Here is a 19,001-nt window from a genome sequence, read left to right as displayed (position 1 = left end):
AAGCAAAGTCCCGTGTGAAAATTTTCCATCCTCCATGTTCAAGAGCAATTCAAATTACATTACAATAACCACTATTAGAGTAAACACTGATTGTTTTCACCACATATCATAATACATCCCTCCCCATCCTTAAATACGTATCGCATACCATGGCACGTGACCTCCTAGGGTTTCACGGATCTTGAGCACGTGACCCTTTCAGCCCTTACATACTTATTAGAGACTTGTTAGCACTGAGTTTGTTTTAGATCATTGTTTGCATTAATTTGAGATGGTTTTGGGCTTGTGGCAAGTATCATAAACCCATCCGAAATCGGCCATCGACTTCATTTACATACATAGGATGCTGTCACAGTTCTTCCCATGCCCGCGGCCCATTTTAAGATATTCATCTAGAAATGGATTTATTGCTGAAACTTGGGGCTCCCCTGGGCAGGTGATGACGACTAGGGTTCACCTGGTAAGATGCACCCACTATTCCACCAATGTTGCCATTTTCCCTTATTCTTATTAGACTGCAATCCTGAACTTTTACCTTTCAAATTCAGCGACATAGTTCATGGAACTTTCAAAGTGGGCCTTCTATAAACTGAAGATTTTTCATATAGAGGGACGTTTAGTTGTAGGTTGAAGTTGAGCCACTGATCTTGGGCACTTTACTTGAGCACAACATATTTTAATTTTTGAATTTTTACTTTTAAAATTCAGTGATGTACTTCAGATATTTTCAAAGAATATATTCATAAAACTAAAAATTCTTCAAATGTATTAATTTTGATTTTTTTTTTGAATAGAGAATAACGTTTTAATGTAGCTCCGCCACTGATTATTGACACTATTTAAATACAATCTTTCCTTGAATTCGCAATTTTCACTGTTAAAGTTAAGCAAAGTTAAAGATTTCTCATACACTCTGTTTTAATTTTTTTTTTAGAAAAAAAAACATCTATACCACTGATGTAGCTTCAGTTTAAAAATTAAAATATCCAGGGTCCTATAGCTTTCTAGAAGTTCAAGGCTTCTATATTACAAAATTTACATATTTTCACCCTTTTAGCTCAAACTCAGCTCTATCTGGCAACTCTGCCTTGCCCTAACGGTTGCAAGGAATATTTATTGCTCGAACCAAAGTTAAAAGTTACTAATTACACATTGTCATAGTTGTCAACAGAGGCGGAATTACCATAAATGGTACCATGGTAGATTTTATCCGAAGCACCCAGAATGCAGGTGAAAGATGTTCAAAGCACCCATAAATTTTTTCAATTTATGATGACACTTTTAGTGTATTGTTATGTGAAGTTTGGAAAGTATCAATTTCGATTTTATTATAATTTTGAAAAGGGATTGTGACATTTTTCAGAGTTTAGTGAAGTACAGAGGGAATTGCATTAATCGCGTTGGTTATACCTAGTTGATCAAGCCCTTATTAAGCGCCCTTTCTCAGAGGTTTAATAAACGACCCTGTTATTTTCTTTAAACGGCCATTACGAAAAAATGCATTATATCATTTAAAAGTGATTAAGATCTAAACCATCCCTTTACTCAATATTAAATCAAACTTTGTTCTGTTTGCTTTACGCAACCCCCAAATTTAGAAATTAAGTTATTATACATTGTAATCTGCCCTAAATGCTCGAAGCTAAATTTAAAAGGAAGTGATATATACTATAAAAGAAGTTTCTCCATATGTAAATGTGAGAGAAAAAAGTATAATAGCAGGTATGAGGATCAGATTTATATCGATACAGAGCCCATTGGTGGGTATTTGGGACAGTTGGATCCTAACAAGCTTATGATGGCAGGTCGTTAAGCAAAACTGCGGAAAAATCAAATCTAGCGAAACATACACCCCCGATAAATCAATCGATAATTTCTCAATTTCGAAGTCAATTTTGGGAGGGTTAAATCTGAAATTAGCGAAAGGGGCCGTCGTCAAATTGGCCGCCCATTGTTTACTTAAAACGGCCTTAATCGTTTACAATATACCGGGCACGCCAATTAAGTACGTGTAATGATAGGGTAAACTTCATTGGTTCCTTTTTTTGGGCCGACCTGTAACAGCAATCAGGCGCCTGGGAAGACACTTTTTTCGCATTGCGTCCGGTCCAAATTTTGGCCATTTTCGGAAACTGCTTCTCATTGCTTTCTCTGCCCTTCTGTCCTTTTACCTTCGTCACAATGTCATATTTAACTAAAATTCACGTTTCTGTTTTTCCTGGTATTCAGCTTAAACTGGTGATTATTCGGTAATAGGCTCTTATGCAAATTACAGTGTAAAGTGTAGATAAGCCCTGCTCAGGCAAGAAGTTTAACGCCATAAAAAGAGAAGCGGAGAACTCCCTCACATCACGCCCAAAATGGGTTGTTTGCTCAGCCAACGTGCAATATGGGTCTCCAATTTCCCATAAATTTCGCTGGTCTATAATTTGGCCCATGAAGTCTTCACAAATCGGGTTGAGTGAGGCAATAACATTTTTGTAATAAAGCTTTTTAAAGCGCTGACTTCCTTTTCGGGTTTAATGAAGATATTTTTCTTAAACCAGTATTTTAGGGGTAAATTTTTGAGTACCTACTACATAGTAACTTAAAATGAATGGCAATTTAGGAGCAAATCAAAGTCTCTTAAAAAGCATTTTTTTGAGAGTATTTTAGCAGGTCGTACTGATTCAAATGAAACCTTTGACGATATTTAAGTAAAGCGAAATTATTAAAAAAGAATCTTTTTTAAAATTTCTGCGCAATTTTAAAGCGACTAAAAAGGTGAGCAGGGTTTTACAATTTTTTGTCGTCACAAATTAGGTTAAGGAGAAATTATTCCGATTTATTTAAGCAAATGGTGGCCTCTTGGAAAGCAATTTTTCGAGTGTTCCAGCAACTCGTAATAATATGAAGTTTTTTCTTAGATCAAAGTGGCATAAAAGGTTAGAGGAAAATTTTCTGAAATTTCTAAACAACTTGAAATAACTTAAAATGATATTTTTTCGATTTTTCAATATATCACGAACAAGACCTTACTTAATTAAATTCTTTTTTGGAGAATATGAAACTGTCTTATAATAGCAATTTTTGTAACTAGTTAGGAAATGTATAATTTTAAATAACGAGTGGGGTTTTGAATACGAGTTACATAAAATATCATTTCAGTTATTTAAAGGGGCTTATGTGTAATTAGTGAATAAATAATCAGTGACAAATAAAGACGACATATCTCAATATCTTGAAGAAGCTCCATTCGAATAAGAAAGTTGGGTGTTTGCGTGTCAATTTGTAATATTTAACGCTTAATACACACATTTAATATTTACTCTATTAAAATAAATTTAATTAATTAATTTTAGTTAAAAAATTATAATAAGAATTTAACACATAGCATCATTAAAAATTAATTTTAATTCTCTACCAGCCCTCCCACACAGAAGAACTACCGAAATCAGTAGCGAACTGGTAGCAGTACCAATATAATTAAATCTTATTAGAAGAAAGATATTCGATTAATATCACAGAAGTTTTCAATATATCACTTGAAAGCTCAGAGCTTTCGGGTAATTATTCGTTCGCAAAACAACAATGCGTGTGACTCTTGCTTGGGCCGCAAAACCCCATATGGGGCCAAAGAACTAAAGTACCGTATCGTTTTAAAGCATCCCTCCAGATCGAATGGGAATCCAATAAAAGAAACCCGATTTGATACTAATTGTTCTCACTCGGGGTGATGCTTTTTTTTAATTCGGGGTCGAAGACAAGAATGGCACAGGATGTTAGATTTTTTTTTGTCTAAACCACCATTAAGAACTCGCCTCAAATCGCTATTGATGTTTAAATTTTGTGCACTAAAGTTACACTCAAATTAACCCAATAAGAACCAATTTACCACACTACAAATCCTCTTTACATTACAAAACATCAATTTTTACACTTGTCATTCCTGAAAAAGGCGAATTTTCAGCAAACCGCAAAACAAAAACTAAAGGGTGGCTTTCGCCGCTGGTGACCACAAAATGATAATTCATCCCTTTGGTGGGCGAGAGTGTTGGATAGATGGTTGATATTAAGAGAATTAGTTTTATTTCAACGGGTGGTATTAGGGACCACCCTTTGTGCGTTTATTATAATGATATTCCGGGGAAATGGCGTTTAAGGAATTTACAGGGTGCGTTCTATATATTCCGTAAACGCTATTTCCGGTACTTCCAAGAGGGTGTCAATCTCAGAAAACGCAAAAATATGAACTCAGGCAACTTCCAGGTACTCAGAGAGTCACAGAATCTACTCATTGAATTTTCCGTTGCTGAGAATTAAAAAAAATGCGTATTACCAAGAAATGATAATAATTCCTCCTTAGATAATTTTATACATAATACTTGTTTTTTAGATCCTTTAGTATACTATGAAATTAAAATAATCATTTTCCTAGTAAATACGGAAACCAGCACTTTTCCGCATGCGACACAATTGAGTACCAGAAAGACGTTTCTCCCATGAGGGAGGAGCAAGTTTTATATTATCTTTGTACTACCTTTCAACTACAAATATTGAGATTCGTCATGAGACCAGTAGCAATAATGCAAAGAGACGGAAAAACCAAATAACCGGAGCAACGGTTATTCCACAACCATATTCCCAGAAAAGCACCCTGTATAAGAAAACATCACCTGTAAATTACTGCTACAACCCATTCTCAATCGATTAATCCATCGACCGTGGGCTATTGACAAAATAGATCAATTTCCTCCGGAATATAAAATTTAATTACCCGACCTTAGAGAAAACTACCCCATCAATGCATCCCATTGTGTTTACCTCTTGACTTAATCGTTTTCTATTCTTCAAACCATCCACCCCACAGGACGATGTATAGAGGCGACTTTCTAAAATAATTCCTCATCTAAAACTCTATTTCATTCAAAGGATGTTTAGATTCCTATTAAGTGTGATGGAAGTGAGGGGGGATGAGCTTGGGAACGCACACATCGTTTTGGGTGAGAATTTTGCAATGAGTTTGCAGAAACGAAACTTGAAGTGAAGTCTCCATCAACTAAAGAGATTTGTGAATTTAACGGATGTAACTAGTAATATTTGTGGCGCTAAGACATAGTTTTCCATCACCGTCCAGAACCTTAACAGTCACAGGTCTTTAATCAGTAAATAATTAGGTCTGTCAACAACATCAAGAGCAAACAAACCGACGACCTTTTTGCCGACAACCGGTCTCGTGCCCTATTGTTTCCGTGCGGAAGTCGGACACAAAAGACAATCAATGACCAGCGTCCACCTCTACTTAAATATGTCGTCGGCTTGACTTTGTGAGACAATAATTCTGGTGGTTTAAGCCTAATTTGGTAATCGGGGGTTGTAATTGTTAGTGAGGCGGCTTTTTGGGTTAGTTTTGCTTCGGTGGTGGCCCTGGTTTTTGAGAAATTTCTAGGAGAATTTGACGGAAAAACAGTGATGTTTTAATAACCCCCATGAATCGCGGAATTTTCAACCCTCAGAAAAAATCGAAGATAACTCAATTAACCCATCGGATCAAAAAACGTATCTGCATTTTTTAGCAAAACGGTTTTTGCTCCCTATAATTAGCGCTAACCCCCGAAAGACATGATAGAGTACTCTATAAGGGTTGGACATCTAGGAACACCCAAAACCCTTCCAAGGGGCTGTACGTTAACTCCCTGTAAAAATTTTTACAAGGAAGTATTTAAGGGGATGAACAGACGTAGATGTAGGATGGATTATGATTCCTATTAAGACGGGGGTTATAATTAAGAGAATCAATCAGATTTTAATTGCCTTAAAAAAAGAAAGCCTCGATAACGGTTCCGTTTGTTCCCCATAATTACCTCATTTGAATTTGGCTGGTGATTTACCAGGATTATCGAGGGGCCTCTGTAATTTACTTAATTTTGAATAATTATTCTTGGGGTTCTGAGTGCTATGTGGGAGATAGTTAAAGCCCAGCTTTCCATCAATTTGGTTCTTAAATTTGGGTTCTCGTGTTCGCTTCGCTGACATGTAGATAGACACGCGCGCCATTCTCGAAAAGTGTTCTTTTGCATTAATTTATTTTGATGTAAATTTACGCAGAGGTCAAGGCACGTTTGAACCAAATGACCAAACAAATTATCGTTTGGAATGCACCAAATGTCGAAATGCATTAGAAAAATCATTCAAGGCAGCAGCTTATAGGAGAACAGTTCGATTATAAATCATCAATTCGCTGATGAGACGTATTGAGCTAATGAGAATTTATGAATCAAAGTAATAGGAAAGTGTTTTGATGCAACGAGATAATAGGCATGAAAGAGATAACAGATCAGATTTTGGAAATGGGAGTATTATATTCTAGATATAAAAAAGAAAAGTAGGTCACAATTTTCTAATTCTTCATTTATTTATGTTAAGCGAGACGATATTAGTAAAGGTAGACGACTGACTATGTACGTGGCAAAAGGAGTTCAATAAAGAGCTTAAACTGCACGTCAAAAGTCGAAACATTCACTTTCCTGGATAATAGGAAAGATATAGCCAGTCCTGACAATGCGGGCAATCCTCTGAAGAAGCACTTCATCCAATATATTGACCAATAAATAAAAATCGAAATTTGTATTTGGAGAAACTTTTGAGGCATGCAGAGCAAAGAGCCAGTAGTATCAGTTATGTGATCACAAGTAAAATGGATACTTTAGTCCTCCCAATATAAGATGAAACATAAAATGTTCTCCTATATGATAAGCTAGTTGCAAAATGCAAAATTTTATAAATTAACAACACTGAGATACCTTCAGCTTCGACAATGTCTTCAAATCAAGGACAAGTTCAATCAATTTAAGACTATCTTACCCAACTGAATTCCTGAGTGTTATTTTATCCATTCAAGCAATATATGAAACTTTAGTAAGATCGGTGGCTTTGTTGTAGAGTACCACCAGAAGTACCCCCCCCCCCCCGCCGCTCCTTGTTCCTTCGGAGAACTCATTATCATTACTTACAATTTCAAATCAAATATAAATTCGTTTGCTCGATGGTATCCACATTGGAAATAGAACTTTCATTTTCACTTAGAATTTCCATCGAAATAAATTTGGTAGATTCTGAATTTGCAATTTAAGAACAAATTAACGGCCTTCGGGGATGTAAGTAGTTTAGTGACCAAACTTCAAAGAAGCTATTATGGCAAATATGAGTTATTTTTCTGTAAATTTAATACATTTTTAGCGTTTTAATTGACATGCTAAGGAATCTTTATGTAGATCAACAAAAACACCTTATTTCTTACTACTTCAACCCGAAAATGTGGGATTCGGACGCGTGGCGGGAGCACACTTCCGCGCAAACAGTTGGTAAGCGTGCGAATCGCTCACCGGAACCCAAAATAAGATTTTCGGCCCATTAACAGCCAACCAGAAGGTGGAAGAATGGTATTCAAGAGTCAACTGGTCTTCAGCAAAAGTCTGAAGATGCCTAAAATACTCCGAGTTTCATTAAAAATTACTTATACTTCACCGAAACTCCATCTTCACAGGGTAAGCAAATAAATAAAGTACCAAAGGCAGCTCCTTGCAAATATTAATAAGTTAGAAGCTTAAGCTCACCCTCATGGATATACAAGGTGGTCTTTTTAAGGTGAGCTGGAGAACTTAATTACTGACTTTCTAATCTTTACCTGTTTTGGAATTTCTAAATTTCAAACAGGAGATTTTTTTACAAAAGTCAATTTTACAAACAGAACACCCTGTATAGTATTTCGGGCAAACTTGTTTTCAATCGACATATCACCATAAGGATTTCTAACATAAACATTTCAGTTAGAATTCTTACGGGAAATGGAACCTGTTCATGTTTTATTCCTCGATGTTTTATCTCTGCTTATCTTCAACTCAAACTGAAATTAGAAGATTTAAACCGGGTTTAACCAGTATCTAGAGAAGTTTTCTAAAAATAGGCTCAAAAACAGGAACAGCAAAGTAGTGTTGCTTTTCGTTGTAGGGTATGTGAAGTGTGTTCTACAGGTATTTTATACCTGGGGGAATTGACTACTGTACCGATTTTAACCCCCTAATGCCATATGGAGGCCTATTGCGCCTTCTCCCCTATTATGATCTACTTGTCGTCCATACAAGAAATGGTGCATAAGTGTGCCCATTTCTTAACCTGTTGCTGGTTCCTCCTACAGCCGAAAACCAATATTTTATCCTTCACCCTTACGAAGCATGTAATCTCTTGTAATTTTATAACTGGCGGGTGACAATGCGAAAATTCGAAAATAATTACTCTGGTCTAGTTCGACAAAAGCCGACAATCACTAGACAAAGAATTATTAGTATTTTGACATGTCATTAGTGAGGGTAGTCATTTCAAGCCGCTATAAGAGGGTTATATCCAATTTTTCCCATCCCTATCAGAGGAATTTTTCGTCGGCAATTTTTATGTGATTTAGACGTTGAATTTGACACCCCTTGTAGACTTAGGGTTGACATTTCAAATCCATGTAACCCTTGAGAATTTCGCAGTGGGGGTTGGGACAATCGACACTTCGCACAATACGCAGGTAAAAACCGCCCCCAGATAATTGTCTATTAACTAACCGTTTGTTTTTCACAGATTTTATCTAGACTCATAAAGCGTTAAAACTGGCTTCCTTTAGCGCCAAAATTGCATTACTTCCCAAATTTATCTCGATAGAAAAGTCGTAAAAATCGACTTAAGTGACTTAAATGGCCTAATTTTCGCTTTCGGGCTGTAAAATTAGGGAAATTGCAGGCCATAACTTACGATGCTGTCGCCACCCTGAGAAGACAGATTGAAGGTCCATAGATCAAATCTCCTTTTATCTAGCTACTGGAGAAGGGTTAAAAAATGTATCAAATTGTCAACACTTAAATTAAACGGTTCTGATTGTGATGTCACACCTGAGACATAAACAAAACCCAAAAAGGCATAAAGTAAATTTTTGGGATGTTAGTGGAACCTTTAATGTTCGATGATCGTCTTAAGTTACTTTCTGCCGCTGCCGGGGGTCCGTCCTATCAGAAATTCGATCGAAAGATACTTTGCCGATGGAGCTAAATAGTGTTAATATCGAGTTACTTCAAAAGCCTTCAAATATGTGCGAGCACAGTCAAAATGACCCATCTGGGTAGTTCTAAAGATCCCTTGGCGCAGGCTTAAACTCGTATTATCGGAGCGAACCATCAGATTGCAGATAATTGTTGAGGATCCTAACTGTTTGATGAGCATCCGTCTCTGCTACCTAGATTTTTTGAGAAACCGTTAGAGATTAATATAGGTTTCTATTTTTGATAAATTTATTATTTTTGGGGCTTGAAGCTAAAGGAGCGCCATTTGTTCCTAGAGAAAGTGTTTTCGGCAGCAAATTCGGGCCTTCCTTGAGAGGTAATGTCAGAAATATGATTATTTCTGTATCTCAGATTTAATTATAACACAGTCTAGAAGTTTTCTTTTCATTTTTGCCAAAAATGCTTTGAAGTTCTAGAGCTGATAACAACTATCGACCGCATTTGAACATTTTTTTAAAACGATTAGAGATGAGAACTTGGTGGTTAGCCAGAGTTTCACTTCCGATCTAAAACTCTCATTCACTTATAAAACAGTCCTGCACCAACTTACTTTTTCACAAAAACCCGAAGAAATAAAGGCGGTGTAGATGCTTTTGGATAGACTGGCGTCGTTTTAATGATATAATGATTCGTTCTTTAAGTGAAAGAATCCCTTCAGCCATGTTGAATTCGATCGATGACCAACAGTCGATCCATGTACTGCTTGGCGGAGTGTGTATTAAGAGAACTAAGAGCTTCTAGGGTGATCTGTTCCTTCTGGATAATTAGCCTCTAGCACCCCTAATTAAACTAACACCGTAGCGCATCTTATGAGCCAAAACTCTACATTCGGATATGTTCGATGTCAAAGTTATATTCAGTCAGAGCAGCAATATGAGCTTTGAAGCATTTCATACTGCTCGGGGCGAGTAGCATTAACAGTAAACAACAGTTTGGAACGTGATATGTCGACCCCAAATGAACTTATCACAAAGTTTTTCAGCAATAACTAGAGTTAGAGAGCCACTAGAGTTTCCATCGAGATGTCTTTGCAACATAACTCCTCCAACACTTGCTTGGTATGCGTGCACACCTCAACAGCCACTGCCGTGGATCAAAATGGACCAACAGAAGGGGGCTGATGGGTATACCTTCGATAGTACCGAAAGCTTGGTGATGGGAAGAAAATTACGCGATTTTAGCATGATTTTGTTGGCCCCTGTTTTTTCTCGGAAAAAAGTGAAAGTTTTTGTCTTTTCCACCAATAGGCACAAGATATGCGCTAAAAATTCACAGCATCCTGCCGCGTCAAAAAATCATATAGTCTCGTACTAAAATTCGCAAAAAACGTGTGCCTCATTCCAACTCACCTGACATAAAATGCATTTTCAATATGGTAATTGACACTAAATACCTATAAATTTCAAGGGTCACCTTAGGGCTTCTCGGCAACTTCCTGTGGTATTAATTTGCTTATCCGGAAGTTTGCCATTATTGCCTTTTCTAAGAGCGAAACCAAAAACGTGCAAAAAATACCTCCATCAATTTTTCCATACTTTCAGGACATTCTTCATTTATCTCGAAGAGCCTCCCTGAAATCAATTTGTTGGCTTCTGGAATTTTGGTAGTGAAATCCTCAATAAATCAATCGAAAATAAAGTCATCAGCATATGGAGAGTAAATAGAGATTGAGCCAGACGTATAATTACGCTGATTTAAATGGTAATGTTTGCCTTTTGGCGATAACCAAGTTTGATGTTCCCAAAAATGGGCTTTAAATCGCTATAATCTACTCCCGAGAGGTTTAATTTATATTTCTGACGGGTTCATTTGGGGATATTTACGAGCTTTTTAGGATGTTTTGATCCCAGTTGCGGGTGAATTTGCATATTTTGGCACATAATTAAGTGCTAATGTTCCGACAAATCTGTTGGTGTGAAATTTCGCCGAGAGGCGTATTTAAAATGTCATTTGCTCAACAAGTTTATCGGTGTGTTGGAAGGAGAAATTTCCCAGACGAAGAAGCGGATATCAGCAATTCAAAAAAAAAAAAAAATCTCAACATTCGTCACACGATATCATTCCGATTGTCAATCCCTTGAGGGGTGCCCCATTACTTCAAATTAAAAGCACCGTAACGATTTAAGATTCCGTTTTTCTAATGAATTTTTAAAAATGATGTTTTTGTCATTAGGATCACCGTAATTTAGATTCCTTTGTCCTTTTGATTCTCTTAATTAAATTACCAGAATTGTTATGAAATAATAAATTACAGTTATTTCGGTGGGGTCGGGAGAAAGACCGTTATGATGGTTACCGGCTAGGACAGAGGCTTAATTTTTGATCCATATGTCATCAGTTTTTGATTCAAAGAAATATTTCACCAACACAACTTGCAAAAAATATAATTACTCCTCCAGGTAAAAACCGGCGGTTAACCAAACAAACCCTTTTTTCTCTACTCCAAGCACCTATATAATTACAATAAACATCTATCAATAAACTATTAACAATACAATGCAGAAGAATGGTTTACTCCGGAACCATAAATATACATCCATACATATTATTATAATTATTAATAAATAATCTCGAAAACCGTACAACAATGCACGTAGTATTTTCGTCTTTATAGGAAGCACTCGTAATGATAGAGGACCGGATCGGGTTGAAAAGGTTCTAATGAGCACCTACCTCGGGTTCCAGGTTCTTCTTTTCAGAGTTTGAAGGCGAGATCTTCCGAAATAAATATTTATATTTGAGAAAAAACACCTTTTATCGTCCGGTGGCATCGTGTTATTCTTTTTATCCCAAAGAAGCATCCTCGGTATGTCTGAAGATTGTTCATATTCTTGACAGGTACTAAATTTGCTGATGATGTGGATTAATTGATTTAGAAAGATGATTTAGGCGATGGGTTATCTGTTATCGACAAAAGTTTCTCGGCGAAGGTGGTGGCGATTGTCGGAAAGTTGAATGGGTTTGACCTTGTCCAAAGAAAAACGCTCATTGCAGCCGCATTCAGGGCTTAAAAATGTTTAATTCAACTGATTCAGTGTTGACTTTAACAATTATATTAACGCCATGTATGCTGCGAAGTAAAATTCATGTTATTTCACTCCTTTCAATGGCCACGGTGATTTTCCCTCTGTTTCTATCTGCAGCACCTCGCCATCTTCACTACGAGAATCTCAGGATCGTAAAGTGAAAGAAAACTCTGTTATGAACTCCGTGACTCTTCTCTGAGCAAAAAATGGAATTTAAGTTGTAACATAATTTTGATAGTGAAAGAAAACTTAGGTGAAAGTTAAATATTTTCTAACAAAGCTTTAGACTGGAGGAAACTAGGGATCAAGGTCAAATCAGATTCGGATTGGAAACTTAAGAGTACTTCTTGTCGAAACTCTGACTGAAAGAAAGCTCGGGTGGAATTTGAGTAGTGTTTTTTAGGGAATTTCAACGATAATATAATCTTCAGAGTGAAAATGCCCAAGTCATACCTTAATAACTTTGAAGTTTTTCAGGGCCGTACTAACACGAAATTTGAAATCCCACAACATGACAAAAATTGTATTTTACTCAATAAATAATTCTGAACCTTTCATGTCTCTCTTCACTATCAAAACATGCCGTAGATTCATATATTCTGCATCGATCCTTCAGTCCGAACTAGGATGAAACCACAATCGGGCTAAGAATCTCATGAAGCAGCTTACTTAATTCTTACAGGAAGGGGATCAAAAGTGTGTGATTCGATTAAAGGTAAGCCTCCGAAAATATACATGGCTAACCACCCAAGTAGCAAACACTGTGAATTTGTAACTTAACACCCTTAAATTTAGCAGACCTCTCGATAAAATTGACACGATCGACAAAAAAATAACTTAATTCATTTAAACAATGTATTCGGAGCTCATACAGGGTGATACAAACACTTTCATCAAAAGCCTTAAACTAGGATATTTTAATGGAACAGTGTTTCAGAGGGGCAGGAATAAAGTAAAATAACAACAATGACATTCGTAATGGAGCATTTAGGATAGAACTGATGGCTTACGTGAATTTCATTATATTCCAGACTTTGAATCGGGCATTTGAGTCCCCATGTATAAATCAAAAGAAATTCGATAACTTCCCTTTTGAGCCCTGATATATTGAATTTCGAACTTTTGAAACAATGTTTTGTTTTCGTGGAAGAAACGATTTGGCAGCTAATCGACCGAGAAAGCTAATGTTTTCGTACCCAGTATCATGGCCTTTGGGGGAGACCTCAAGGATAATATCTTTAGATTAAGGACATTCTGCTCCTAGTGCAAACTTAAGCGATAAAATCTCCATCACCATAATACAGGGTCTCAGAAAAATTACCGTTGCTAATTTTCAAAAATGCCCTTCACACTTTGAGAGCCTCCTATGGCAATTAGTTCTTTGCCCCTTATCTTAAGGGCAAATTTAATTTTTTCCTACATGGTCCGGTTAAAATTTTATTACAGTTTTTACGGAGCTAATTCTGCCCTAAGGGCGGGGCGCAGGGTTGATAGATAGGATGCCATTTTTTGGACCACGTCTTATTTAAGGCGACAAAAGCAATCAGATAACGGCATCGCTTAAAAAATGAATGAACATTCTTCTATTATTTTTGATATCGACGGCCTCGTTCGATGCAAAACTGCAGGTATCAAGGATTAAAAGAGTTAGAAGGGCTAAACAGTGGCGCCTCTGAATGCAGAGACTAAAAAAATGCTTTTTCAATATTTTTGAGAGGACAATTACCCATGTCCCAGAAGGGTTTACTTTATAAATGATGACTGCTAGAAATTCCTCAGGTAGTTGGAAGTTTGGCATTTGGAATTATATTGATACTTAAGCTACGCCACTGATATTAGTAATATTCCTTTACAAAAAGGGTTGATTTGAGTTGCTTCTTTATTATTATGTAGCGGGTGCCCAAAGTCACAATCTGTTGTCGAACATATGTCGAGTTTATCTTGGAATTGATGCTCCATAATGCGTGGACAAACAAACGGAGGATTTTTAATTCAAAAAGCTTAATTGTAACATTTAATTCGATATCCGGTTGCTATAACATTACATTTCTCCCGTCAGGTAAAATCCTCATTCGGTCGAAAATATTTTTATTAGGGTGAGGACAAATTCCCAAAACTGCAAATTTTGCGTCACGCCTATCGCGCCGCACCCCCTGGGGGTTGCCGTCGCCCTGACTTGCCAATTTTAGTACCCTTTGCAGAAAGGGGTTGGAACTTTCAGGGCATCTCGTTATCCATCTGAAATTGATGGGAGAAAAATTGCTCCACGTGTCTTTTATATGGTACCATGTGGCCTTTGTTTAAGCTCAAGATGATTAAAATGGAGGAGTTCTGGTTCCAGGGGCTGGTACCATCAAGAAACCGCAAATTTGTCTAAAATTGCGAAAGCGTGTATGAGCAGACAACATGTGAAGTCAAAGTCTTTAGAAAAAAGTCTTGTGCTTTTTTGGCCTTAAGGTGTTTGAAAAGTGAATTTTAAATATAGGGAAGGTCATGCACTTGCAGGTATTGTCCGTTCTAGGTACTGATTGTAAATTTAACTGTTTACTGTTGCATCGTAGGATTTTATATTTTATTAAATTATTATTTAATTTTTTCATCTTGCTTTTCTCAACAATTTCACTCCTTCATGTCTGTAGGGGTTGCCCTGGTTAGAGAATTATTGGTCCAAAAGTTCTCATCGCTTCACAAGTTAGCGATGTGTTCCTCAAGAGATTATCTCTATGGCGGTTTCAAGTTACCTTTAAAAACTTTGGCCCTTTCATGTGTAAAATTGTTAAATGTTGAGTGAATTTGGGTTTAAAGGTACATCATACGGAAACAGTTATTGAAGAGATTGTATCATTGGGAGGCGTTTAAATCAAATTTTGTATCTGATGACGCTTACGCATTCATGCCATGTAATCATCAATTTCTATTCTGTAAACCAGACAAATGTGCTTACGAACCAATTAAGACGTTTCTTCATCAGGACGGAACAAGAACGGAAGCAAACCTTGTCATTAATTAACCCAATCCGATTCGAATCAACCTAAAAATGAAACAAAAAAAGATAAATAACAATCAAGTTGACACATCTTTCTAGCTTTTATTATCAACTTTGGGAAATATTTCGCTAAGTGGGCGGGACGGGGTGTCCGTAAAAAACAAATAATGAATTTGAAGACCACCAACCTTGATGATAATGTCCTTATGATAATTTTAACCTTTCGAGACTGCCAGTGGCACCGCAAAAAGATTATTTGGTGCTAATAAAGTCTCCTTGATATTTGAACAAGCCAAGCGTTGATGAATATGCACGCCCCTGATGGGGGTATGAAACGATTAAGCCCTATCAAGATCCTTGGCGGTATCATTGGGGTGCTCTATGCCGGCTTAACTTACAAAATAGGGGCAGCTATAAAGGAGTTCAGAGACATTTTTATGGCAATCTGTGAAGCATTTCTCCCTATAAGAATTCTTAATGACGCTACATGAAGCAAAATAAAATAATAATTGGTAACACATACTAAACCTCACCTTTTGCCGAAAAATGAAAATCGCAAAATGAACCGTGACCTATTCAGCCCCTTTATAAGCCCGGGGTGCCGCGCCCACCCTTGCCGAAAATAAGTTATAAATATCCCTGGGAAATTGAATTCTCCCGGGGGTGGGATTCATATTTTCGCTTTACTTTACGATGTGGAGATTAGACTTAATTAGAGGGCGCTAATTTTCATTTAGCTCATATCGATTTATCACGATTTTAGGAATATAAATATTGAAAACGTTTCGGAGTCACTTTGCACCTCCAAAGGTTGAAATTATGGCCTTACGAAACGCTGCTAATAAAATTATTAAAACACCCTTTCTTTTGTGAAGAAATATTTGCACCCTCACGGTGGTTGCTATTGTGTAAGAGTACTTTGCGATTCTAGGTGTGAAATCAAATTGGCATCTTTAAATTTTCTCCTTTGGTAAAACTGAAGGGGTCGACCACCCACTTATGACATAACTTGGAGCTTTTTGTCGTGGAGAAATGCATGATAGACCTCCGATTTACCTGAGCTCTTTAAAGAAAACAAAGCTTCTGGTTTTTGGAAGATTTGAGAGTCATTGGGTTATTGAAAGGTTATGCTTATGATCAATAAGGTAAGACGAATCGCGTTACCCCACCCACGGGTTACTACTTATTTATTTTTTAACACATTTTCGGTTTTTTGTTTGAAGATTAAACAAGCCGAAACTAACATCCTTAACGAATATGCCTGACGCCATGATATAGGAAAATTGTGGCAAATTCGGCTTAAATTGTCTGAACGAAGTCAATGTGTTCTTTTAGATATCTTAGACTAGCTTAGATTTTCTGGAATTTTGTCGGGCTATTATACTTTTTATAATCCGAGGGCTGTTTTGCAACTGCGGGGTTTCTTAAGTTGCTCCATTTATCCAGAATGTGCTCTACAATCCTCAGAGTTCTTCAACTGTGTATTTTAAAGTAATTGAACCATGTACCTACTTTAATTAATTTAACTTTTAAATATAGTAATTTTATGAATTTTTCACAAAAAATAGCGTAATTGCAAGGGGTTGGGATCACTTAATCTGATTTTTTGGTCCACACATGTTAAGAATGAAATACTAAACTCAAGAACTTCCGCTATCAGGACCGTACGCGGAGTTCAAATTGTAGCTTAGAAAGGAATGATCTCTCGATTATTTTAACTTTCCTTTACATAAGTGGTTGTATAAATAGCAATTTTTGTCTTAGCCATTGACCCAAATATTAGAAAATATTTCGAAAATCTTTATAGTTAACTACATAAGCAAAAAAAAATGTAATAAAATCCGAACCGCAGTCCCGCCTGCGGTCATGCGTTAAAATGTACAAACCGATTAGGCAAATACTCCTTTTATCTACTTGCTGTGTGGTGTATTAGCTGTGAAAATGGAGCAATATTTAAAAATTTTCCATTTTGCAAAACATTTTTATGCTTTATGAATAGATCAGCGTTCAATTACACGCTTACTCTGGAGGAATTTTTAATAATTTCTAACGGAGAGTAATGCCGATGGGAAAAATTTTTATTGACGATTGACACTTTATCAGATTGTTATGCACAGAATGACTATTCATAGATTGTACATAACAGTATGGTTTAAGACCAAATTGGAAAAAATTATGCTTGTTGATGCGTTTAGTATAAACGGACCACTATAGCCACACTGCCAATCGCCGTGTAATTATTTTGGTAAAGTAAGTAAAATTACAATAATGCAGTTGTTGAAACACTCTCCACAAACATTTCTTTTTTAATTATTTTATTTATAAACGCATTATTGGCAAATTGTACTTTACTATGATAATAAGTTTTTAACTAATCTGGCCACTATAAAAGTTGAATCCTCGTCTATGCAAATCAGTCCACAACCAGACACAAATCCGATCTTATTTTCATTGATTCAATATGAAAACCCTTTTGGTAAGTACCGACGCCCCTTTTTTTTAGCTTATTTTCAGTAACTTCTTTCAGTTTTTCGTATGTGTTGCTGTCACTATAGCGGCGACTCTAGCCCGGCCAGACGATCACCACCACCACCATCACCACCACCATCACCATCCCCATTATCACTACGAATACGGGGTACACGCTCCCCATACCCATGATCATAAGGAACAAGACGAGAAACGCCACCATCATCATGTTGAGGGGCACTACTTCCTGGATGAGCCTGATGGTACCCACAGGCACGTAGATTACCATTCCGACAAGCATCATGGGTTTGATGCTCATGTGAGACGTGAAGGGCACGCCAAGCATCCACATGGAGCAGAAAGTTGGGTGAAGGACCCTCATTGGGGCCATGGTTCTGGCAGATAATTTGTTAGTCTACTTCCTTTTTTATACTTGAATTTAGGTAGGAGTTTGATGGTAATAAAGGACGTTTTATACTGAATAATTTCGTTGCTAGATGTTGTCCTATTCCTTCTTAAAGAAAGGCGCCAAAGGATATTTTATGAGGTATAAGAGCTATTGCAAATTTAATTTCTCCAAATGATAGTTATACGTAAAATGACTATTTTCAACTTAATTCGTAATTTTTCTCTCCAGTATGAAAATACATAAGCAGTTCTAAAATTATGACTTCTGATGAATTGTTATGCGACTTCAGGAAAAGAGGGCTTTTTATGCGAAACAACAAAATGAAAAAGAAAAGGATGACTCAAGACACTTTACGAATATTGATTGAATTAAGCTTGAAGTACCTTTTAACTTCTCGTTGACTTGACCTTTGATGAAGTTATTAGCAAATTCCCATTAAACCCGTCAATTATTAAGCATAAAAAAGTAATGTTTCTTCTCTATCTCAATCCTCTTGAGAATCACTAAAATTCTCATTTAACTCACTGAAATAATTCAAAGAGAAAATCAGATTGTTGTGAGAATGATTTAAAGCCCAAAAGAATGAAAAGTCCATTACAATTACGTCAATTTCCAATTTTTAATTCCCGGGAAAATAACTAAAAAATAAATGATCATATTTGAACATCTGTAAAAAAGAGAATTTAATTTAATGGGATGAAATCAAATGGGGTTTTTAATGGTTTTTAGAGAGTGGTCGAAGGTAGGAAAGTGGTATGGTAATAGAACGAAGAGATATGATTATTTGACACTCATGAAATGACATTACTTAGTATATTTATTGAATCAAAAAAATGTACATTGATAGTGTACAGGGTATCCTAGATTTTAATTTATAGCAATTATCTTCTAAACCTCCTTGAAGCAGAAGAATGGTTTAAATACACAAGTCGTAAGATTAAGACAGAGATATGTTCTGAACATAGTGTTAAATATACTAGATGACTTAAAAAAGTGCATTAAGATTAATTTTTTGTTTTAAATAGAACCTA

General features: G+C 36.4%; 1 protein-coding gene across 1 annotated transcript; it reads left to right on the top strand.

Moving 5' to 3' along the window:
• The first annotated feature begins 17,553 nt into the window (after nt 1–17,553).
• Nucleotides 17,554–17,967, top strand: LOC136413203 (cuticle protein 19-like). Its single transcript, XM_066396597.1, has 2 exons — nt 17,554–17,568; nt 17,620–17,967. Exons 1-2 carry the CDS (start codon nt 17,554–17,556, stop codon nt 17,965–17,967), a joined length of 363 nt encoding a protein of 120 aa, XP_066252694.1.
• Nucleotides 17,968–19,001: the final 1,034 nt, after the last annotated feature.

Source organism: Euwallacea similis, chromosome 13, assembly GCF_039881205.1.
Source record: "Euwallacea similis isolate ESF13 chromosome 13, ESF131.1, whole genome shotgun sequence".
NCBI lineage: Eukaryota > Metazoa > Arthropoda > Insecta > Coleoptera > Curculionidae > Euwallacea > Euwallacea similis.
The sequence above is the reverse complement of the archived record's forward strand: the minus strand, read 5'-3'. Positions and strand labels throughout refer to the sequence as shown.